The 23511-nt window shown below is 37.8% G+C and overlaps 3 protein-coding genes across 3 annotated transcripts; 2 read left to right on the plus strand and 1 right to left on the minus strand.

Annotated features, from left to right (window-relative positions):
• Positions 1-144: 144 nt before the first annotated feature.
• On the plus strand, positions 145-2217 carry LOC113851118 (suppressor protein SRP40-like). The gene is made up of 5 exons (XM_027481602.1): positions 145-409; positions 982-1049; positions 1126-1239; positions 1311-1559; positions 1627-2217. The coding sequence occupies exons 1-5, from the start codon at positions 145-147 to the stop codon at positions 2215-2217; spliced, it is 1287 nt and encodes a 428-aa protein (XP_027337403.1).
• A 473-nt stretch (positions 2218-2690) lies between these two features.
• LOC113851128 (uncharacterized protein K02A2.6-like) lies at positions 2691-5324 on the minus strand. The gene is made up of 3 exons (XM_027481611.1): positions 4741-5324; positions 3269-3842; positions 2691-3119 (listed from the first exon to the last, which is right to left on the minus strand). The coding sequence occupies exons 1-3, from the start codon at positions 5322-5324 to the stop codon at positions 2691-2693; spliced, it is 1587 nt and encodes a 528-aa protein (XP_027337412.1).
• Positions 5325-12211: 6887 nt separating this feature from the next.
• Positions 12212-20899, plus strand: LOC113846143 (histone deacetylase 6-like). The gene is made up of 6 exons (XM_027474092.1): positions 12212-12880; positions 13334-13774; positions 13869-14011; positions 18525-18615; positions 18689-18807; positions 19890-20899. The coding sequence occupies exons 1-6, from the start codon at positions 12317-12319 to the stop codon at positions 19942-19944; spliced, it is 1413 nt and encodes a 470-aa protein (XP_027329893.1). The 5' UTR covers positions 12212-12316; the 3' UTR covers positions 19945-20899.
• Positions 20900-23511: the final 2612 nt, after the last annotated feature.

A 23511-nucleotide genomic window follows, 5' to 3' on the forward strand; every position in this document is an offset into this window, starting at 1 on the left:
TCTAAGATTTTGATGACATGGAGACAATTTCTTTCATGTCAACTTCTTTTTTGTAGTTTCACCCTGAGGCCTTATCAGGTGGTCACCTATCAACCAAACCTCGTAGCTCGACAATTTGGCCTTAGCCAATTAATGCCTGCGTTTATGTTAGATGAATCCAGTCGTGGATTCTTAGAAAATGCTCGAAATAGCATTGAAGACTTAAATGAGGCCATAAGTTTTTTCTGCAAATGTAGGCCTGAGATTTCATCTTTTGAATTCGAGCCATTGCTCTATTGTACCCATGCTTTCCACAGTTGGTGGTCCAATTACTATAATCATCACGAAATTTCTGTCGAAGCGTGCAACCAGAAGATGACTTCTGCTTTTTCTATGTTTCAGAAAGGGGATCCAAAGGCCAAGACGAGAGGTACGAACATTCGAGAAATTCAATCTTTTGAGCGATTTTTTAAAGTTATTTACTTACCACAGAGAATATCTCAAACCATTTTTGAAGCTACCATTTCTTTAAGAGAGAAAACCAAAGAAAGAGTAAATAAATATAAGGCTTTTCATCCTTTTGACCAGTTCATAGAAGATATTCTTTTCAAAAAATTTTGACCAACTTTTCCCCCTTTACCAAACTGTAATTTTGCTCTGGCCTTACCCATAATTTCACCTAAATGGGTCGATTTACCTTCGACTCTTTTGAATGAATTATCCCCTCCTCGAAGTAAAATAACAGCTTCGAGATTTTCTTTTAAAACTTACCCTTACCCTCTTCACCTTGATATTCGAGATGTGAGAATCCTTACAAAGTTTAAAGATGGTAAGGTTTACCCTATTTTTTCTCGAAATGCCTTTCTATATTTTTTATTTAATTTTGACTTCTCAAACACTTTTTTGCAGCTCTTCCAACAGAACCTTTTGTTGGTCGATATGACCAAGAGGATTGGGAAGAGGATGAGCCTCTTAAGTAAAAACAAAAATCTACTCGAAAAGGTTCTTCTTCAACAACCCTTAAAAAGGGTTCTTCATCTACATCCCAAGCTGCCTCTGGGGTATTTAAGGTAACTATTTTGACTTGGGTTTAATTAATTATCGACATGGGTTTAGATTATAAGCCTGCTTCTTTTCTTTTCCTAGGCTAAGGCCATTCCCAAGACCAAGACTCCTACCAAGCCCCATATTTCTATCGAGATGGCTGCTTCGACTCCTGTGCAACAGACACCTAATCAACCTTCAGCTCTATCAGTGGAGGTAAATTTTGTCTTTTTTCGAGTACTATTCTGTCTTTTCAAGCAATTTTTTGATCCTTTTCTTTGTGGCAGGTTTCGACTGATGACACTCAAAGTGTCAATTCACCCCCTAAGGTCCGAAAAGGCCCTAAAAAACGTTTGACTCCAATCCCTGAGGAGTCTAAAAAAATCTCGAGAAAAGAACCTGCAGCTACTTCTCAACAAGGGAACGAGGCAGCTTCTTCCTCGAGTTCTGGATCTTCGAGTTCTTCTTCAGATACTTCTTCGAGCTCTTCTAGCTCGAGTTCTGAAGACCAAGCTCAAACAGAGCCGGCTCCTGAGGTAAGGCATCCTTTCACTCGAAATTTGGTCTTCATACTTGTGAATTTTCTAACTTCTTTTTCTCTAGGTGCCCCCTATATCTCAACAAACATCGCCTCTGGGTTCTCCCGAGGTTGATGTTGTTACATATCAATCAGAAGAGGAGGGGCCCTTGCATGAAGTTGAGGAGAATGTAGCTGAAGAGGGAAACCAAGTCCCTGAAAACCCCCAAATTTCTGTCGAAGGTCCTCCCAACATTGGAGTTGTACCACCAGCATCATCCATTAACTCAGAAATGAACTTGGATGATTTTAACGCTATGGTGGAGGAAGATCCAGAGGGGGCCATCGACAAAATTTTGGCTAGTACCTTCACCTTTTCTTCTTCGTCTCATACTCCCTCAGGGTCACACTCAGAAGTCTCCAAGCCCACTGAATCAACTGAAAAAATGCTCGAAGAGCTTAGGTCCTTGGTCTTTGATGCGCCAATGATGAAGAACCTTCCAACTGACAAGGACTTGGTTGCCAAGATCAAAGGCTTACTTTCTTCGTTCAAGGCTCAGCTCTCGACATTTCCTGAAGGGCTCCAACGTTTTGAGTCTCTTTTCATCGACTCTTTAGCAATTATAGACCAAACTGCTGTGGTTGGTTCTAAACAAGATCAAGCTCGAGCAATGTAGGAATCTGCTTCTAATAAATTGAAAGAGACTCGAACTGGGTTGGTCAAGCTAAAGGAATCGACTACCAATGCCGATATGAAGCAGAAAGAGGTTGATGCTAGAATCATTGATTTAGAGAAACAACTCGAAAGAGCTCGAAAGGAGTCAGAGATGCTGAAAATAGCTAGTGCGGCTTATGAGAAGAAAAGAAATTTTTTTATAGAAAATGTGAAGACCCTGACTATCGAGAGAGCTCAAGCTATGGAGGATATTTCGAGTCTTGATGCACAATGTACGGCTCTTGAAACTAGATATCAAAATTTGAGAGCCGTTTATACTGAAATACGCTCGAAGCCTCCTTTTTGATTTTTTATGTATTTTTCTTTGAATTCTAGTAGTTAGACTTTTTTGTTGTAAATACACAAATTCTACTTTAAATGAAATTTATTCATTTGGCCTTTTTATTACTCGAATTATCTTTTATTTGCCTTGACTCAAGTTATTTTTACTTCATGTATTTCTGGTTTGTATGGTTTTAAGTACTTACCGTTAATCGACATGATTCGACTATTTGTTCCAAGATCTCGAATTGAATACGCGTTATTTGAAAACACATTTTCAATCTCGAAGGGGCCTTCCCAATTGGGTGACCATTTTCCAAGTTTTCTTGATTTTTTGTCGAACGGTAAAATTACTTTCCATACCAATTCACCAGCATTAAAAAACTTGCCTCGTACTTTTCTGTTGTATGACCTCGTAATTCTTTCTTTTTGTCGAATTATTTTCTCTAAGGCACTTAAGCGAATTTCATCCAAGACATTCAATTCATCGAACATTAAGGCCCAATAATCTTCACTTGGTAACTTGAATTGCCGCTGTAATCTAACTGATTGTAGATTCACCTCAACAGGTAAAACGGCTTTCTGGCCATAAACAAGTCAAAATGGGTTGTCCCTGTTGCCTCATTTGGAGAATTCCTATACGCCCATAATACTTGGCTTAAAGTGTCGTGCCAATTTATTGGCTTTGATCCAATGTGTTTTTTAATTAACTTGATCAAAATTTTATTTACTGCCTCCACTTGTCCATTGGCCTGAGCATAATATGGGGTCGAAGTTATCATTTTTATATTCAAGGACTCTGCATATTGAGTTACTTTTCGACCTATAAAAACAGTTCCTTGGTCTGTTGTCAAAGTTTCTGGTATACCGAATCGATGAATTATGTATTCGTTGATAAAATTAACAACATCACTCTTAGTAACTTCTTTCAATGGAACTGCCTCAGCCCACTTCATAAAATAGTTGACAGCTACAATGATGTATTTATGGCCTTTTGTCGAAGGAGGATGAATTTGGCCAACTAAATCCAAAGCCCAGCCTCGAAAAGACCATGGCTTAATTATTGAATGTAATTCTGAGGCTGGAACGTGTTGAATATTACCATGCTTTTGACATTCTTCACAAGATTTTGCATAGTCAAAGCAATCTTTAACCATCGAGGGCCAGTACAATCCTTCTCGAAGTAACATCCATTTCATTCTTTCTCCAGCTTGATGGGCTCCGCAGATCCCTTCGTGGATTTTTGCCAAGGCAATATAAGCCTCATGTTCACTGAGACATCGAAGTAGAGTGCCATCAACACCCCTTTTATACAATTCATCAACCAGAATTATGTAATTAATTGCTCAAAATTTTGTTCTTCGATCAATTGGAATGTTGGGGTCCTTGAGATAATTAACTAGAGGTTTTCTCCAATCTTGGTCAGTTAAGTCATTTATGTTTAGGATCTCAAGGTTTGTTGACCCTAACTTCTCCCTTACCTCTGTTAATTTTGCTAGGTTTTCACTCGAAATTCTATATCTCGAGGCAATTTGGGCTAATTCATTGGCCTCTTGGTTTTTGTTTCGAGGAATATGTTCTAGAATGACTTCGTCAAATTTTTGTAATAACTTATTCACTTTTACCCAATATTCGTGAGGTTTCTACCTAGACATTTATATTCTTTGGTTAGTTGTTTTATTACTAACTCAGAATCTCCTCAAATGATTACATTTCTTGCCCCGAAATTTAGCAGTATTTCAAGTCCAGTTAATAATGCTTCGTACTCAGCTTCATTGTTTATACAAGCTGATTTTATCTCGAAGAGTAATTTCGTTGGGATTTCATCTGGTGAAATTATCAGTATTCTGATTCCAATTCCATTTAATGACTAGATCCATCGAAGTACAATTTCCATGACTTTAGACTTATTAAATCTACTTCTTTGATTGGAATCGAATGATCAACAACGAAATCAGCAACGACTTGGCCTTTTACAGATTTTAGTGGTTTATAAATTAGAGAATACTCTGTTAAAGCCAATGCCTATTTTCCAACTCTACCATGAAGGATAGGTTTCGACAAGAAATACTTTATTATATCGTGATGTGAATAAACATGTACATCGAAAGGCCTAATATAATATTTCAATTTCTCACAAGAAAAATATAGACACAAACATAATTTCTCGATTGGACTATATCGAGATTCTGCACCTATCAACATTCGACTAAGATAATAAACAGCTCTTTCGACACCATTTTTGTCTTCTTGAGCTAGCATGCTCCCAATAGTTTCTTCTGATGTCGAAATATATAACTTCAAGGGAAAACCTTTCTTTGGCGGAACCATTACTGGTGGTTTTGTCAGATATTGCTTTATCTCCTCGAAAACAGCTTGATGCTTTGCCTCCCATCGAAACTCTTTTTCTTTCTTTAACTTCAATAGGGGTGAGAAGATTTTAACCTTGCCAGAAAGGTTGGAAATAAATCTTTGTAGAAAATTTATTTTCCTTAGCAACGATTGCAGTTGTTTTTTAGTCGAAGGGGCTTGTGTCTCATATATTGCTTTGGCCTTATTATTGTCGATTTCAATTCCTTTTTGGTGAACAATAAAGCCAAGGAACTGTCCTGCAATAACACCAAAAGCACACTTTAGAAGATTCATCTTCAAGCCATATTTTCGCATTCTTTCAAATGCTTGTCGAAGATGACCAACATGGTCACTTTTATACTTAGATTTCACAACAATATCATCAATATAAACTTGCAAAACTTCGCCTATTATGTCATGAAAAATAGTGTTCATTGCCCTCTAGTATGTAGCTCCAACATTTTTTAATCCGAATGGCATTACTACCTATTCATAAGTTCCTAAAGCCCCAGGGCATCGGAAAGTTGTTTTCGATATATCCTCTTCAGCAATAAAAATTTGGTTATATCCTGAATATCCATCTAACAAACTTAAAATTTCATTACCTACTGCCGAATCTACTAACATATCGGCTATTGGCATAGGGTATTCGTCTTTCGGTGTAGCAGTATTTAGATTTCAAAAATCAATGCAAACTCTACGAGATCCATTTTTCTTAATCACAGGTACTATGTTCGAGATCCAGTCAACATACCTGGCTGTACGAATAAACTTGGCTCTAAGGAGCCTTTCGATCTCTTCCTTGATTTTTGGCAAAATCTCTAGCGCAAATCTCCTAGGTAGTTGCTTTACTAGCCTCTTTTCTGGTCGAATTAGGAGTCGATGTTCGACTAATTCCCTCGAAAGCCCTGGCATCTTGTCATAATCCCAGGCGAAGCAATCCTTAAATTCCCTTAGTAGCTTGATTAATTGGTCTTTCACTTCTTCATCGACCAATTTACTGATGAAAGTTAACCTCGGCTCCTTCTCATCTCCAAGATTCACTTCTTCTAAGGGATCTTGTGCCTCTATTTTTGGCCCTTTTCGAGCTGAATCTTTCTCGAAACCAATCAGTGCATCATCATAGATGCAATCAAGCCGGACATCATTGTCTTCGGTCTCTAAGACCGATTCTTCTTGAATCACACATGTTTCAAGTTTTGTGTGCCTTTGTTCGGTTAGATAAGCCGAACTTCTCTTAATGGCCGAATATGGTGAATCGGCCTCCCATCCTTCGGCCACTTTTAGGGCCGCCTCTCTTCTTTCGGCTAGATGAGCCAAACTTTCGATCATGTTGATATCTGCATGGCCTTGGATTGGGTCTACGGCTTTATGGGCCGAGATTTCTTCAATTTTTTGTGATTTTGTGGCCGAACTAAATTTATCGGCCTCCAAAGTATTCCCGGCTTCAAGAGCCGTTTTTATTTTATTTTCGGCTATGTAAGCCGAAATTCGAGCCAAAAGGCTCTTTTCAAGGTTCTTCATTTCCATTCTTTTCGGCTTCCACTATTTCTTGGAAGCCGTAAAAACCCACCGAAGGGTCTAGGCGGATCTAGTGTCAAATTTCGCGAGCATTTGGTAGGAGAGGATTTCGGCCAAAATTAGGGCCGCCTATATCTTCTATACGAAGTGGCGCAATGTTAGCAAAAGACTTGTCGAATGTTTTGCTATCAAGACTGCTTACATGAACTTCAGCCTTAAAATAGCTCTGATCTCCATCGACCTATTCCAACACTCCGTTGTTATTCCAAAGACATAGTTTCTGATGCAGTGACGAAGGTACTGCCCCAACCCCATGAATCCATTCTCTCCCAAGCAATAGATTATAACGTGCCTTAGAAGCTACCACCATGAAAATGGTTACTCGAGAAACAGACCCAACTCTTAGATTCATGATTAAAGCCCCCTTTGAACTTGAAGATTTCCCTTCATAGTCCGTCAATACCAAGTTATGGGGCAGTAAATCATCTTCTGACTTCCCAATCTTTTTCAGCAAGAAACTAGGCATGATATTGATAGCTGCCCCAGAATCTACGAGGACTTTGTTCACTCGAAATTTTTCGTCAATTCGAGCCGCGATGTATAGCGGCTTCATATGGCTCTTCATTTCTCGTGTCGGCTTCTCGAAAATAGCCAACGATTTAGCAAGTGAACCATCCTCTGCTAAATAACAATAACCTTATGGGTTATCATCAAGTTCGTCATCAGCATAGAAGTCTTCTTCGTCTCCTTCGCCTATTCCTTCGGCATATTCAGCAGGCAGCATGGATACGACCCCAAGTATATCCTCGAGATCATCTTCAAAGCCTGATTCGAATACATCGGTGATCAATTCATCATCCGCATCGTACTCGATCTCTGGGCTTTTCATCTTCAAGTCCTTTTGCACTGCTGGTGCTCTCTCTTGAGTCGTTTTGACTTTGACACTAACCGAGGTACGCCGCATATTCCTAGCGGCATTTCCCTGGGTTTGTTGGACTTGATTTTGAGCTCGAATTTGGGCTTGAATTCGAGCTTGAGCTTGTGCCTGGACTTGAGCTTGAGCTTGAGCCCCATGCTCAGCCTTCCTGATTCTTTGAGCCCTTCGCCACTGAGTTTTAGTCATAGGAGCCTTAAAATAAGGCTTTTTCAACTGAAAATGGCTCCCAGATGGATTATGGAACCCAGTTTGAGCGAAAAACTTAGGTTGTGAGAAAACTTGTTGTGGCATGACCGTCGAATGTGATGGTTCTCCCTTTTCAAACATCTGCAATTTTGGTCGAGTTAATGATGGGTGCAGCACGTTTCAAACCCATGTGTTGCTCGGAACGTTTTGAGCAGGTACGAAGGTCTTGCTTTGAACAGTTTGGGGATCACGTATGGTGATAGAAGCATTCTGGGTCTGGATCCCTTTGTTCTTGGTGATCACCTGGTTGGTGGTCACCTGATAGTATTTCTTCATCTCTAATTGCTCGAAGGCTTTAGCCGCCGCTTTATCGAAGACGGCGCTACACCTTGGGCACAACATGACCTCACTGTCAGCTTCCTTCTTTCGAGTTAGAAAGTCCAACAGCGAGTCACCAGCCCTTGGGAAGATTTCAGCTTCTTCCTTCTCGAAGGCTTCGAGGGTGTCATTCAACAAATCTTTTCCTCTATTTCTTCCACAGCTCTATCAAATGACCCCTGTTTTTCAGCAGCATCGACCATCAGTATGTCGATAGGTTCCACGAAATTAGCTTCTACTTGCATGGGATCGGAATCGATTTTCATCGGCATTTTGGTTTTTTGCTCGAATTTCAATCATCTTGCTTAATAGCATCTTGAATAAGATCCCTGAAACGAACACAGTTATTAGTCCAATGACCATAAACATAATGAAACTTACAATATTTTTGACCCTTTCTTTGTTCTAGAGTAGGGATTTTATGATTATCAGATAATATAATTTGCCCATCCTTCAATAAAATGTCAAAAATATGATCAGCTTTAGAGACATCAAAGGCATAACTTTTATTAGGCGGAGTTTTGTCCTTAATTTTGAGTGGTTTTAAAGATTGGCAAACATAAGGGGGTCCTGGTTTTAATTCAGCTACATTTACCTCATTTACCACTAAATCGACATCTTCTTCATCGAGATCATTTTCACTTCCTATTTCTCCTTCAGTGAGACCTATGTAAGCCACTTTGTCTTTTCAAGGAAATTTCTCTATTTTCCTAGGAATAGATTTTTCAGCCTTAAGTTGCTCGATTTGCCTCACTTTCGTCGCTAATTGTGACATGTCTCTTAGCTACTGATTAATTAGTTTCTTTCTAATCGAGTACTCTAATCCCCTTACAGCCATTTGGACTAGTTCATATTCTGGAATTTGAGTAAAACATCTCAACCTCATTTGTCGAAATCTACTTAGATAATCATCAATGGATTCATTATGTATTCTTTTTATATTAACTAGATCCATTAAGCTAAATTTCGCTTCACCACGAAAGAATTGTTCATGAAACCTTCTTTCTAATTGATTCCAATTATGAATTGAATTCAGAGGTAAGGTTAAGAACCAGGTAAAGGCCCCTTTAGTCAAAGAACTAGGAAAGTACTTCAACTTTAAATCCTCATTTCGAGCTAAATCTCCACATTCTATGGCGTATCTAGCTATATGTTCTACTGTGGATTCACCAGAATCTCTGACAAATTTAGTGAATTTCGGGACTTTCCAGCCCCGAGGCAGTTCAGCCTGCAAAATTGCCTCAGAGAATGCTGAGACAAAGTAGGGTCTATTAGCATACCCTACGTCAAACCCATGTTGATTCAAAACTTGTTCGACTACATTGGCAATATTTTGAGGATTTGGGTTGTTTGGATATTGAATTTGATGCCCCCTACATTATTTTGCCTAACTTGCTTAAGTATTTCATCAGCATTCTGATTTCGAGCAATAATAAAGGGTTGATTTCCCTGAAAATCACCCTCATTTTGTCTCGGAAGATTTTGGTCAAAATTTTGACCAATTTGCTCAAGTGGAGCATTTGGATTTCGAGCAAAAACTGGGGGTTGGTCCACCTGGAAATTTCTCTCATTTTATCTCGGAAGATTTGGACCAAAATTTGGTCTATTTTGCTCAAAAATTTGACCATTTCGACCAAGATTTGTGGCATCTCGATTAGGTGTTTGGCAACATTTTGCCCTTGCCTTATAGGGACTTGAGGTGCCCCAAAAACGTCAGCAATTAGATGCATTTGTTCAGCCAAAATTTGATAGCTGGTATTAGTCGTTTCCACTATGGGATTTAATACAGTGGTCATTTGATGGGTCAGCATATTGACCATCTCGTGATTGCTTTCATCTATTTGTTGCCTCATGGAATGTAAGGCAACATTCAAAAACGAGCTAGCAGGAAGTGAATCCCCACTCGAAGCTCCAAACGCAAATTGCGTTTCAGGTACTCCACCTATCGTACCCATTCCCGGTGGAATGGTATGGAGTACACCCATTCCCGGTGGAATGATGTGACTCTAGGGTGACACGGTTGTCACCACAGGGTTGGAGTAGGTTGATACTCCAAAGATAGGTGGCATACACACAGGAGGTAAGCCAAATGGATGATCACCCAGCCTTGGCCTTGGGCCAGGATTTATGCTGGGATTGGTTGGTGGTATAGTAACCATAAATTGGCTAACTACGGGAGATGACGGCGTAGGTAACGCCGTCGTTGGTGTAGGTTGTGCGGCAGTAGTAGTACTACCGCTTACATTTTCTAAGTTGGTATCACTACCATCACTTCTAGAATTGCCATTCCCAGAACTAGAATCACTATTTCTTCCTCTATTAGCCATAATACAACGTCGGTTACGTAATATCATGCAACAAAGCAATCAATCATTCAAAACACACAATATGGTCCCACAGGGCGTGCCAATTTGTTTACGGTGAAAAATGAAAATTATAAACAAATAATCCAAAGATCAATCTGGGGACTAGATTTAGGTCCTCTTTGGGTTCTTTTAAGTGTGTTGTTAACGTAACGGTAAAATGGACGCGTAAATTCAGCAATTTAGCAAGGATAGTGAATATTAAACGTGTAGAATTGACTCAAACGTAGAGGTTCATTACAGAAAAGTATGAAATAAGAAATGAATTGCAGAAACAAGAACAAAAGCAAACAAATGAAGAAACTTGAATTAAAATGCAGAATGTAAAGGTACAGGAATGTAAATATGCTGAAATGTAAACGTACGACTCCTCACAACGGCGAACAATGGCCACCATGGGTCTCCTTGTAGCTGGTGTCTGGCGCGGTGCAGGGTTTCAGCGTCTCAGAGAGTTTAGGTGCGGTGTCTGGGTGCAAAAAGTCGTCCTTTGTGAAATGGTGCTTTGGAGTATTTATAGACATGAAGATCACCACTGTTTTCCTCCTTTTGCGGGCACTTCTTAGTAACTGCCTTCAACTGTTGATGCTCACTATCCACGATTGCTTGTGATCGTGCTGTTCGTGGGGCTTCTTTCGTAACCGCTATCGCCCATGATCTCCTTTGCGTAGTGGTGAATGTTGATAACTACTGGTAACCGCTTTTAAATTTTTCAAGACTCCTATCTTTTGAGTATTTTTGAGAGAAACCTAGGAGACTCCTTTAATGTTATGGCCTTAGAATAGTTTCTTCTTGACTTCTCCTTTCGAGCCATTCTAGAGTTTTGAGAGCCTGTCTTAGTCTTGTGGACTTAGAACATTTTCTTTGCTCATTTCTGTTTTTCGAGCAATTCTGGAGAGACTCTGAAGCTCGACTAGGTTTGTGGACTTAGAATATTTTCTGACCACTTCTTATTTTTCGAGCAATTCTGGAGAAAATCTGGAGCTCGGCTAGGTTTGTGGACTTAGAATATTTTCTGACCACTTCCTATTTTTTGAGAGTTTTGGGTGTCAGGGACCTGAAAACTCCTCAAAAACTCCTCGAAAAGCCATCAGTTTGTTGGACTTAGACTATTTTCTTGCCAGTTCTATTTTTCGAGTAGTTTTGGGTGTCCGTGACGTGAAAACTCCTCCAAAAAAGCCTTTAGTTTTGTGGTCTTAGAATATTTTCTTGTCTTTCAAGCAGTTTAGAGAAAAATCAACAATGTGATAAAAAATCTCCTAAAATAGCTCGAAATGTGTCCCTTTTAATTAAAACTAAAGATCTTAGATAATCTTCCAATATTCTCTTATGTTCAGGCTTATCTTTACCTCCTTCTTGACCCCCAAAACTTGTTGAAATGTAGTTTCCTTCAAGATGATTTTTAACTTAGAAAATTTTCATTATCCCAAACAAATACCCATTTGATTTAATGTATTCAAAGATTTAAACAATAATTTATTTTACCAACTTTTATACAAAATAAATTAAAAATTCACATTTCAATGAAAGTTGAAAACCACTCTCATTCATTATAATTTGTGAAAAGTTATAAAGTATGAAATTATTTTCTTTAAATAGAGTATTATTTAGCTTTTAAAATTATAAAATATTATTTAGTTTTTAATATTACTAAGTAAAATTTATTATAATTTTAAATAGTGTTATTAAATAATATTCTTTGTCTCTATATTTAAATTTAATATATAAATTGTGAATATTAATTTTAAATAAAAATATTATTAAAAAATAATTTTTTGCATTGTATTTTTAAATTATTTATTTGAAATAAATTAATGATACTAAAAAAAATTACTAGTTATAATATTAAAAAGTAAAATGACAAACTCACGATAATTTGGAAAAAAAGTAAATGATATTTTTACAATTTTATAAATTGAATTAACTGAAATTAGTGGGACAAGAGAGTAGAGTGGGTAAGTTGACAGAGGAAGGAAAAGTAGAGAAACCGGGGGAGGGAAAGGGTTTGGCTGATCCGATCCGAATTGAAGGAGAGAGAGAGAGGAATGGGTAGCGGAGAGAGAGCAGAGGCAGAGAGTGGGGCGTCGCTACCGTCAGTGGGAACAGACGCAAAGAAGCGTAGAGTTACGTATTTCTACGAACCCAGCATCGGTGACTACTACTACGGTCAAGGTCACCCAATGAAACCCCATCGCATTCGCATGGCCCACAACCTCATCGTTCACTACGCGCTTCACCGTCGCATGCAGATCAACCGCCCCTTCCCCGCTGAGGTCGCTGACATCCGCCGCTTCCACTCCGACGAGTACGTGGAATTCCTCTCCTCCGTCTCGCCGGAGATCCTCTCCGACAATTCCCACTCTCACTACCGCCAACTCAAGCGCTTCAACGTCGGCGAGGACTGCCCCGTCTTCGACGGCCTCTTCGACTTCTGCAGCGCCTCCGCCGGCGGCTCCATCGGCGCCGCCGTCCGTCTCAACCGTGCTGATGCCGATATCGCAATCAATTGGGCCGGCGGTTTGCACCACGCCAAGAAGTCCGAAGCCTCTGGGTTCTGCTACGTCAACGACATCGTCCTCGGCATTCTCGAACTTCTCAAAGTTCATAGGGTATTTTCCTTGTCCTCTTCTCTCTGTCGTTCTTTTTTTGCAATGCTTTCTGAAATTTTATTTAGTTATCCCTTTTTTTAAAAAACAATGTTAGGCTCAATGTTTCCTTTTGTAGTTCAATTGGGTGTTAGTGATAGGCATTTTTCTATTTCCTATTTCAATTTTTTCCTCGTTTTGATTTTGATTCTGCAGAAGATCACTTCTATGATCCAAATATAGGTAGCTTTATACACGTTTGGTGTGTAATTAGAGTTATGGCTTGGTTTACTCCTGCCTTTTTTAATTTTCCGTACTTCTTCTGCAGGTAAAAATCAAAATTATGATTTTGCATGTACAATAAGGCTTCTTTGTCACTTGTAATAAAAATGTTTGTTTTGTTATTTTTATTACATGTTTTTTATTCCCTTCCTGAGTATAGTGTTCACATTTTGTGTTTTTTGCGGTGGTGGCCAGCGTGTGTTGTATGTTGATATTGATGTTCACCATGGAGATGGAGTTGAGGAGGCATTTTACACTACTGATAGAGTGATGACAGTGTCATTTCATAAGTTTGGGGATTTTTTCCCCGGAACCGGGCACATTAGAGACACTGGGCTGGGTACTGGAAAGAATTATGCACTGAATGTCCCGCTCAATGATGGAATGGATGATGAAAATTTCCGCAGTCTGTTTCGTCCCATCATTCAAAAAGTCATGGATGTTTATCAACCTGATGCTGTTGTTCTTCAATGTGGAGCTGACTCTTTGTCTGGTGACAGGCTGGGTTGCTTCAACTTGTCGGTGAAGGGTCATGCTGATTGCCTTCGTTTCATACGATCTTTCAATGTTCCTCTAATGGTCTTGGGTGGGGGAGGATATACAGTTCGGAATGTTGCTCGTTGCTGGTGTTATGAGGTCCCTTTCTTTACTTGGGCTGGACTGTAAATGCATTTTGGTGATGGCCTAATGTTACTTTATTGCTTACTATTTTGAACCTTCTTTGTTTTAGACAGCAGTGGCAGTTGGAGTGGAGCCTAATAATAAGTTGCCTTACAATGAATATTATGAATATTTTGGCCCAGAATATACCCTTCATGTCGATCCATACAACATGGAAAACCTAAACACACCCAGTGATCTGGAAAGAATTAGGTGAGTTTATATTAATTACTTTTCTTGCTGAATCGCAATTGATGATTCTGATTTCAATTCTTTTCTCACCATGATCGTGGAAAAAATACTGGCCACAAATAATTAATTAATCACTGAATCCAATTAGTTAGATGTGCTATCTAGGTCACATTCTTTCTGCAAATATGATGTCTTAACATTTTAGAACCTTGTAAATGATTGCATTCACCTGAACCAACTATAGTTTACACCTGGAAGATGTCCCTTTCAGTTGTTGAGTTGTGTTGGTTGTGAAGACATGTTGTATTGTTCTAGATTTCAAATATCTAAAGCCACCTGTCAAACATTAGCTGGGTTAAAACTTCCATTTTCTCATATATATATACATGGTAGTAAAATCCCAATTTGAATCATAAAATCCTACAATTTTACGATTTTGGAAGCCTTATTGATTTAAATCGAGGGTAAAGTCATGGTTGAGTAAAATCGTTGTAAAATCTTGATTTAAATTGTAAAATCCCTCAAATTGTGGGATTTTACAATTTCATTTTGATTCTAAAATTGATCAAGTAGTCTTATTTCTTGAACTTGAACCCCAATTGTAGTTGACACCTCTTTCATATCTCTTTTTATTAAACCCAATTTGTTTATAGCAGCTTTGAACCCTAAGTTGTCAATTCAACAGTCCTCTCAGTGTGTGCAGCTAAACCCAAAAGTGTGCTACTGCTTTAAGTTCGAGTCTGGTGTTGCTGTTCTTGCATCTTTTCTGTTCTGATCTATACATTCTTATGGTATATGGATTATAATTGAGTGCTACTTTATATAAGTGCTTTTACTGATTTAAAGGTGTTTTTCCCCCTAATTATGCTGTTTTATATGCATAATATGAATTTATAAGCATATATCTGAATTTTGTAAAATCTTATGATTCAATTTATGATTTTCCCTCCCCTTTACAATTTAAAATAAAATCCCGATTTTAACTACCTTCATATCTAGTGCCCATATAAAAAGACTCTTTGTGTTGTGGGGTTGGCTTACACTGGGAAGTTGTTACAACTTTGGACTATGATCTATACCCAAATGCCTTTTCACATCAACCAGCAGAGTTGACATGGAGCTTTTCAACTTCAGATGACAATATGTATACAAATTATGTTTATATAGGCAGCCCACTGCCACTTGGGCAACAGCCAAGGTTCCACCTAAGTCCCCCATCAAAGGTGGGTGACCCCCCAACTTCAAATCCCCCACTTCCCTAGCTAGTAAATGCTATTGCCCTACAAACAATAACAACAAAAGCTTTCTTCAACTAATTAAGTTGAGCTACATGAATCATGTAGTGCCATTGAACAACTCTGTAAAAAATCTAATTCTTAGATATTATTTATCACGTGATCTTTTTTTTTTAACAATGTTCTCCGTAGTTTTTGACCTACCTCTACTCCTATTCACACGATTAAAAATTATGCAATTCACTCTCTTTACAATTACCTCCAATAGCCTTCTTTACACTTGTCTAACTCACCTTAATTGATTTTTTGCTATTTTCTCCACAATAGGTGTCAATATCTCTTCATATATAATAATTTCTTATCTTATCCTTTTCTTTGTGACTATACATTCATCTTAACATTCTTATTTCTGCAACTTTTACTTTTTTCCTTGTATTGCCCCTTTAAAGCATTACGTTTATTTCCATAGACGATAAGTGGTTGTTTAACTGTTTGATAAAGCTTTTCTTTAACTTGATAAGTACTTTACAGTCACAAATAAGTTTTTGCCTTTCTCCAAGTTAACCATCTAGCTTGTATTTTGTGTGTAATATCCTCATTAATTTTTCATTGATTTGTAATATTGATCTTAGATACTTAAAGTTAAATGGTGTGACATCATTTCCATTTTGACCTCCAAATAATTTTCATTTTATTTCTTGTTGAAATTATAATGCCTATATGCTGTCTTGATTCTATTTAAATGAAAACTGTAACTGCTATCTCCCTAAAGAACAAAAAGGAAAATTATATTCTATCATGCTTAAGTTTTAGCTTGATATGTGTGGTAATAGTCAAATGTGTATGAGAGATTTTCTGTTCTTTATCAGGTATTCATGTATTACTCTAGGTTGTGAATAGCGTGCAATAGTGCTATTATAGCGATGTTGCATTGTGCTACAGTGGCTGGCCACTATTTTGAGCTTGTCATGTTTCATTTCATTGTTGTGGTTGTTGCAGATGCTATAGCAGAGGAAACCGCAGCATTTCACATGTGTCTTGGCTGCCACTGAAATTTTTTTAAAACCCAAAGATGTCCTAAATTTTTAATGTTTCAGAACCATGTATAGGGATATTTGTCAAAATAAAAAAGGATTTAGAAAAACCGATCACGCCTCTTCCCATTTTTGTACCCCCTTTTCTCTTACCCTTAGTTATTGTGCAACTCATCAACCCATTGCTCTCCAGTGGCTTTCTGGTGAGCTGCTGCTTATATTTTCCGACCAGTTTCTTCTGTTTTCTGGTGAATCACTGTTCTCTGTCCATTGTAAAGTACTCTGTTTTCCCCTTTGTTTAGCTCCTACTATCCCACTAGTTGTCACTCTCCTCTCATTGTCTGCTTCTATTTTTTTCCTTATTTTTATGTTTTATTGATTTCTAACTGTTTTCTTCTCTCTCTTTCCCTTTCTTCTGTTAGAATTCTTATACATTTCTATTTTTATTTGGTCTGTGTTATCAAATAGCAGCCATGGCAGCACCATGGCGTAAAACAGTGGTGGTTTTTAACAATTTGCCATACATATGGCATGGCATGGTCGGTTTGCAATGGCAGGTCATGGCAGCTGTTATTTGCATGGTGGAAGCCATGGTTGAAATTTTGGGAATTTGCCCAAAAAAATAAAAGACTTGGATCTGCTGATTTGACCCAGTTCCACACTGACCTAACATAAAAAATTCTAAAATGTAGACTTTCAACCCTGTTGGCCTCTGTTTTCAGTCTTTTCTCAGCTACATTTTGCTCTCTCACAGGAACCTATCATCTCCCTCTCTCACCTTCACTACTTCCAACGACCACGATCTCCAGCAACCCTCATTTTCTGATGAGGAGATTTTTTGTTCTGATTTTGTTTTATCTTCCATTTTGTTTTTCTTTTTCCTCTCTACATTTCTCCCTCCGTTCTCCCTCTCTCTGTCTCGCTTCCATTCCTGTTTTTACTTTCTTTCTCATCTTAGAATTTCTTTTCATTTTCTTTTGAGTTTTCCTTTATTTTTCATCTAATTTTTAGAGGAGGTTATTAAAAGAGATCTTTTGATTAATAATATTTCTATAAATTTGGTCTTTGACCGAACTCAATGGTGTCATATGATTCATGTAGCCAATCTCTGCTAGTGGGATAAGGCTTGGTTGTTGTTGTTATTATTTTATTCTAACATTGCTACCTTGGTTTGAGCAGCAGTTTTCCTTAACATGGCCTAACAACAAGCTTCCTCAAATTCTTCAAGGCAGCTAATAAGATTAATCTGATAGGTCACTCCATTGATAGTTTGTCTAAACAGATTACTTAGTTAATCTCCATTAGTTGGTTAGTTAGGTGAGTTAGTTGAACAAGGCATGTTGCCTATAAATAAGAGTGGAGATTAACAAGGGAAGAAGGGGGGGGGGGGGGTGAAAGGAAATTGGGGACTTATGGCATTGGGAGGTGCAGACCCTTGAAGTTCTGCAGTTTGAGTTTTGTAATTGGAATTCATCCCTAATTCTTCTTAATAAGATACCTAGTTCTTATCATAATCCAACAAGTTTCCTCAATTAATCTTTCTATTTTCCTTGTTTTTTATCACTTTGTTTCACTTGAAGCTTGATGGTTTTTATACATTTTAGATTGTATTGAATTCGTGTTGAGTCTTATGCTATTATGTTAATTTGAGATCTTGTTATGAGGCATATGATATTATTTGATGATTTTCTATCAATTAAATTATTGATTGTATATCACATTTTGTAGTATTTTTTTATATTTTGTGTAATATATATATATATATATATATATATATATATATATTTGACTACCATGGTATCTGCCATAACTTTATGACAGTTTTTGGTTGTCCACCATGACCTGCCAACTGCGTCGATAACATTGTTTTGTCTTTAATGTTTTATTACTTTTAGGCTTTTAGCCATTGAGTTAGTGGCTTAAACTTATTTCTTTCTTTGACTTTTATTGCTATATTATATACTTGTATATTTTGCTTAACTGCGAATATTTCATGAATTTTAGTATTTGTTTTCTAGGTTTTTGACCATTTACATATATAGTATTAAGTTATGTAATTTATATAAGTTTCGGAATAGCAGTTATCCCTGCTATTTTGCTATATTGTTTTTGGGGTTGGCCACTACACATCGCTATTCAAGATTGATAACTCATCGCTATTCAAGATTGATAACTTTGGTATTACTAAAGCATCTATTGATAATTGCTAGGATCTTTCTTGAAGCTAATTTTGATTAAAATGGATTGTTTTAATTGATTTTTCAGGAATACTTTACTAGAACAACTTTCTAGACTTCCCCATGCACCTAGTGCACCTTTTCAAACAACACCATCAACCATACAAGTTCCAGAAGAGGTTGTTACTTAAACTAGTTGTACATATTGTTTTAATGTACATAGTTTTTATTTTATTAATTGAATGGATTCAGGAAGAGGAGGACATGGACATAAGACCACAACGTCGCATATGGAATGGTTTAGATTTTGATTCTGATAATGATGATGACATGACTAGTTCAAGGAACTTGAACTTAACTTCCCAAATGAGGTATTGTTTTAAGGATGAATAGTAAGTCTATTGGTTTATCACTATTTAGTGTAAGGCTGTGGTTTGTGAGACTGCAACATTAATGCTCTACGTGGCTTCGAAACTTGAGCCTCAACTTTTGTTGAAATTTTATCTAGATAATGCAGTTCTCTTTATGCTTTTTTCATAACTGTGCTGAGGATACATTTGGGTAAACAATGTAGAGCGTGTTTGGTTTTGTTTATATTAGAAAAATAATTTTTTCACTAATTTTTTTATAGGGCCTTATAAAAAGAGGAATTATTATCCCAAAAGAATCTTTCCTAAACTTACACTTAAACAAACACAGTGTATGTCTGGTTTAACTTGTGTTAAGGAAGTAATCATTTTTTTGCATCAACTTTGAGTTTTTTTGAAAGATAAGTAATTTTTTTTCAAAATTTAGTCCCCCTTTGAGTGAACTTATGGATAAGTTCTTATAAGAGGAGAAAAACAATATAAAAATGAATAAAAATTCTCCCATAAGTTAAAATAACAATCTCTTCAAGTTTTAGAGAAGTTAAAGGAGAGTAACTTCTAAAAAAATAGAGAAGTATAAGTTAATTTTAACTTATAAGAGGAATTTTATTGATTTTTTATATTATTTTTCTTCTCTTATAAGGATTTATCGACAAGTTTATTCAACCAGGGCCTTAATCATTCTCAAACAAACATTTAATAAGAGCTTATCAGATGATAGCTTATTAATGAGTTTGACAGTAAAGTAATATCTAAATAAGATAAAAAGAACTTATTTTAATAAGGTTCTGCATAAAGCTTATTAAAATAAGCTAAAAAAAATTTAGGAAGTAATAAGCAACTTCTGCTAGTTTTTCATTAGCGTTTTGAAACACTTCGTTATTTATGACAAGTTAAGCTGCTATTCTTGTGCATGAAGCCTAATAAATTAGGATGACAAGTGCATTTAACCCTGAATTTTAAGTTCATTGGTTTATTTGGGATTAAGACAGAATATGTTGAATTGGTCATATGATTATACCAGGTGAATATGATTGCATGCAGTTGCTTTTATCAAAAGCTAAGAATTATACGCTATGCTGCAGGTATGTTGCAGATGAGATGGAAGAAGATAAACCAGGAGTGTATCCGTCATCATAAACTTGATAGAACGGAGCGAGTACTAGATTAGCATGTTAGATGTGATAATGGGAAGATCATTACCATTTGAGCTATCTAATATTTACATATTTTCGCTCGATTTGTTAGACGTACATTTTCTAGTTTAAATATTTTGATGTACAAAGTAGGAAGTAGTGTTGCCAAATGGCGGCCTGGAGGATGGTGGTGCACTTCAGGTGTGTAATGGATGTAAAAAAAAATCCGAGCAAGCAATGAAACAGAAATGAGGATTTTAATACAGAAACAATTCTCTGCTATATTATTATCTCTCAGTTTCTTACAACGGAAGGGAAAGTATCACTATGAACAGTAGAAACAGAGAAAACTCGTTAATGTATTGAAAAGGTCATGACAAGATTTAGAGAATATACAAAAAGAGAAGAAATTAAATCAGACTTTCTACACCCTTCTCTCTTCGCAACCACATGCTATATAATAAACTCTAGACCAATCATACTCCTTGAGCCTTGGCTAGTTATTTTGGGCCTAATGCTCTTGTTTACACCTTGGTCATTAAGATCAGCTACTACTTGTTTATCATGAATTTCAGCACTTTCCTCTACACTTGTTACATGAACACCACCCCTAAGAAAAGGTTACCAACTGAGACAAACCCAAATGCATATGGGCCTAATGAGCCATTGATCCAAGAAGCCAATACTGGGGAAGGATGTATGAGAGGAAGAAAATTAGAAAAAGTGACGTAGCAAGTTACGAGAAATAGGTTGGTTAGATGAGAGAGAAAAAGGGGAATCTTTATTGTATTTAGAAATAGGTAGGTGTGGGGACCAAGGAGGGCATTTTGTTTTGTTGATTGATTTGGGTAGAGGGCCATTGTGGTTGTTCTAAAGGAGCTTACGCTCTGGGCAGTGAGATTTCTCATCCTACTGTATTTCTGACTTTCAATTAAATAGAATCAATTCGTTATTTTTTCTCATTTGTCGTGTGTTCTCATTTTTATTGAGTTGAGTTCTCTATTAATTAGTCCGACCTGCTGGATAATTTCATCTAACTGAGAGAATGCCTCCCAAGAAGAACAACGCACAAGAGGAACCAGAAACATCTGACTCAGAAGATATGAGAGTGGAATATGTGGTCAGAGAATTTACCAAATTGAAGGCGGTGGTTGACAAACTAGTGACTCAATCTCTGCAGAACCAAAAACAGATGGAGAATATGCGTCTAGAAACAGCAGAGAATCAATCGAAACTGCTTAATCTTATGTCAAGTCTTAAGAAAGATAGCAAAGAAGAGGAAGTAGAGGGGTCGACTGGATCGAAGAAGTAGGGAACAAAGGGACGAAAATCTAGAGGAACACCAAGTATGAAACTACTCGAGGGTGACGCGTTGAATGAATTTCGTCCATCCATGAAGAAAATAGAGCTCCCTTCATTCTATGGCGAAGATCCTGCGGGTTGGATTGCTCGTGCAGAAATTTATTTCAATGTCCAAGAGACAAGCGAGGCGGTACGTGTGAATCTTGCTCAGGTATGTATGGAAGGAGGGACAATACACTTCTTCCACTCACTGTTGAACGATTACAAAGACCTAACTTGGGAAGATCTGACAAGAGAGCTGCTGGAGAGATATGGAGGTAGAGGCGAAGGAAACATATACAACCAATTGGCGTTGTTACGTCAGATGGGGAGCATGGATGACTACATTTGAATCTTCGAATGTTTGATCGCTCAAGTACCAAAGCTACATGATGATCAGTATTTCTCTTATTTCACCCAAGGCCTTAAGGATGACGTCAGAGCAAGAATGAGGAGTGTGCACATGGCGAGTCCTCTAACACGAGGCAGAATGATGAGCGTAGCAAGAGCCATAGAAGCTGAATTTTATGGGCACAACAAACTGTGGCAGGGAAGGGGAAACATACGTGGAGATGGGAAAACCCATCCAGGAAACCAACCCGTTTTTAGTATTTCAGGTAGACCCACCCTAAGTCAAAATAGTGGAAGCTGGGGAGGGAGAAATGGGCCAGGCCCAAGTGCAAAAGAAGAAGGGGGTGATAAAAGCAAAAACGGTCCAAGAAACAGAGGTGTACACCACCTCTCTTACCAAGACCTTCTGGACAGGAAAAAAACGTGGCTTATGTTACAAGTGTGATGGATCTTATGGCCCGCTCCACCAATGCCCGGTGAAGCAGCTTCGGGTTATTTTGATGAACGATGATTTACGGGTCAAATGTGAGGGTGAAGAGATGCAAACAAGAGAGAGCTTTGGTGAAGAAGAGACAAATTCAGATGGAGCTTGCACTGCCATCAGCTTGCAGGCGATGATGAAAGGAGAGGATCGTCCTAGGACGATGAAGATACAAGGGAAAGTGGGTGGGTTCCCTTTGTTAATCTTGGTCGATAGTGGTGCGTCCCATAATTTTGTTTCTCGTAAATTGGTTGATGCTCTGGGTTAGAGCTGAGGAAAAACACAAAGCATGAAGATTTTAATAGGAGATGGTCATCGAATTGAGACACAAGGAGTATGTAGAGGAATTACAGTGGAGCTGGATGAAGGGGAATTCCTAATTGATGCTTTTTTGTTTGATCTTAAAGATACGGATATGATTCTGGGTATGGCTTGGCTTATTACTCTATACTCTAGGAGAAATGGTGGTTGACTGGAAGAAGCAAGTGATGAAAGTAACCACTCCACAGGGAGCAAAAATATTGAGAGGAGTTCCTCGTGGAGAGTCATTGCAGACTTCAGTTTTTGAGTTGTTGGAAGAAAGCAGAAAACAAGAGGAGCCGGGACTCACAATAGAACAAAAGCGGACGTTAGAAGCAATATTACAAAAATTTGATGATGTATTTGAGGAACCCAAAGGATTACCACCGGTGCATGCTAAAGAACACAAGATAAATCTAAAACTGGGACAGGAAGCTATCAACGTAAGGCTGTATAAGTATCCTTATGATCAGAAAAATGAAATAGAAAGACAAGTGAGAGAGCTGATGGAGGTGGGTCACATTAGGTCCAGCCAAAGTGCATTTTCTAGCCCAGTTATTTTGGTGAAAAATAAAGACAATAAGTGGCGTATGTGTGTTGATTACAGGGCCTTAAACAAGGCTACAATTCCAGATAAGTTCCCAATTTCGGTAATAGAAGAACTATTGGATGAGTTGCATGAGTCTCGTTATTTTTCAAAGTTGGACCTTCGCTCCGGCTACCATCAAGTAAGGATGAGGGAGGAAGATATACCGAAAACTGCGTTTAGAACCCATGAAGGGCATTACGAATATCTTGTTATGCCATTTGGGCTCATGAATGCTCCATCTACATTCCAAGCCCTTATGAATGAGGTATTTCATGCTTTGCTAAGAAAAGGAGTATTGGTTTTTTTTTTTTATGATATACTCATGTATAGTAAAGGATGGGAAGAACACATGCAATTGCTGACTATGGTGTTGGAGATTTTGAGGGTAGTGTTGTTTGCTAATAAGGAGAAATGTTCTTATGGTCAAGAGAGCATAGAGTATCTTGGCCATATTATTTCTATTCAAGGTGTAGCTATTGATCCATCAAAAGTGAGGAGTGTCATGGAGT

The sequence above is a fragment of the Abrus precatorius genome, unplaced genomic scaffold (genome assembly GCF_003935025.1).
Source record: "Abrus precatorius isolate BTA unplaced genomic scaffold, Abrus_2018 Scaffold10, whole genome shotgun sequence".
In the NCBI taxonomy this organism is placed as follows: domain Eukaryota; kingdom Viridiplantae; phylum Streptophyta; class Magnoliopsida; order Fabales; family Fabaceae; genus Abrus; species Abrus precatorius.

Bases quoted from the DNA above. Each gene is read 5' to 3' on its own strand.
- LOC113851118 (XM_027481602.1), top strand. From the start codon at position 145: ATGTTAGATGAATCCAGTCGTGGATTCTTAGAAAATGCTCGAAATAGC. The intron at 1,240-1,310 runs GTAAATTTTGTC...TCTTTGTGGCAG, and splicing joins CTTCAGCTCTATCAGTGGAG to GTTTCGACTGATGACACTCA. The intron at 1,560-1,626 runs GTAAGGCATCCT...CTTTTTCTCTAG, and splicing joins AAACAGAGCCGGCTCCTGAG to GTGCCCCCTATATCTCAACA.
- LOC113851128 (XM_027481611.1), bottom strand. From the start codon at position 5,324: ATGAACACTATTTTTCATGACATAATAGGCGAAGTTTTGCAAGTTTAT. The intron at 3,843-4,740 runs GTTGATAGGTGC...ATTGTATAAAAG, and splicing joins GTTTATTATCTTAGTCGAAT to GGGTGTTGATGGCACTCTAC. The intron at 3,120-3,268 runs GTAAATAAAATT...GTTTATGGCCAG, and splicing joins CCAATGGACAAGTGGAGGCA to AAAGCCGTTTTACCTGTTGA.
- LOC113846143 (XM_027474092.1), top strand. From the start codon at position 12,317: ATGGGTAGCGGAGAGAGAGCAGAGGCAGAGAGTGGGGCGTCGCTACCG. The intron at 12,881-13,333 runs GTATTTTCCTTG...GGTGGTGGCCAG, and splicing joins AACTTCTCAAAGTTCATAGG to CGTGTGTTGTATGTTGATAT. The intron at 14,012-18,524 runs GTGAGTTTATAT...TTGATTTTTCAG, and splicing joins AGTGATCTGGAAAGAATTAG to GAATACTTTACTAGAACAAC.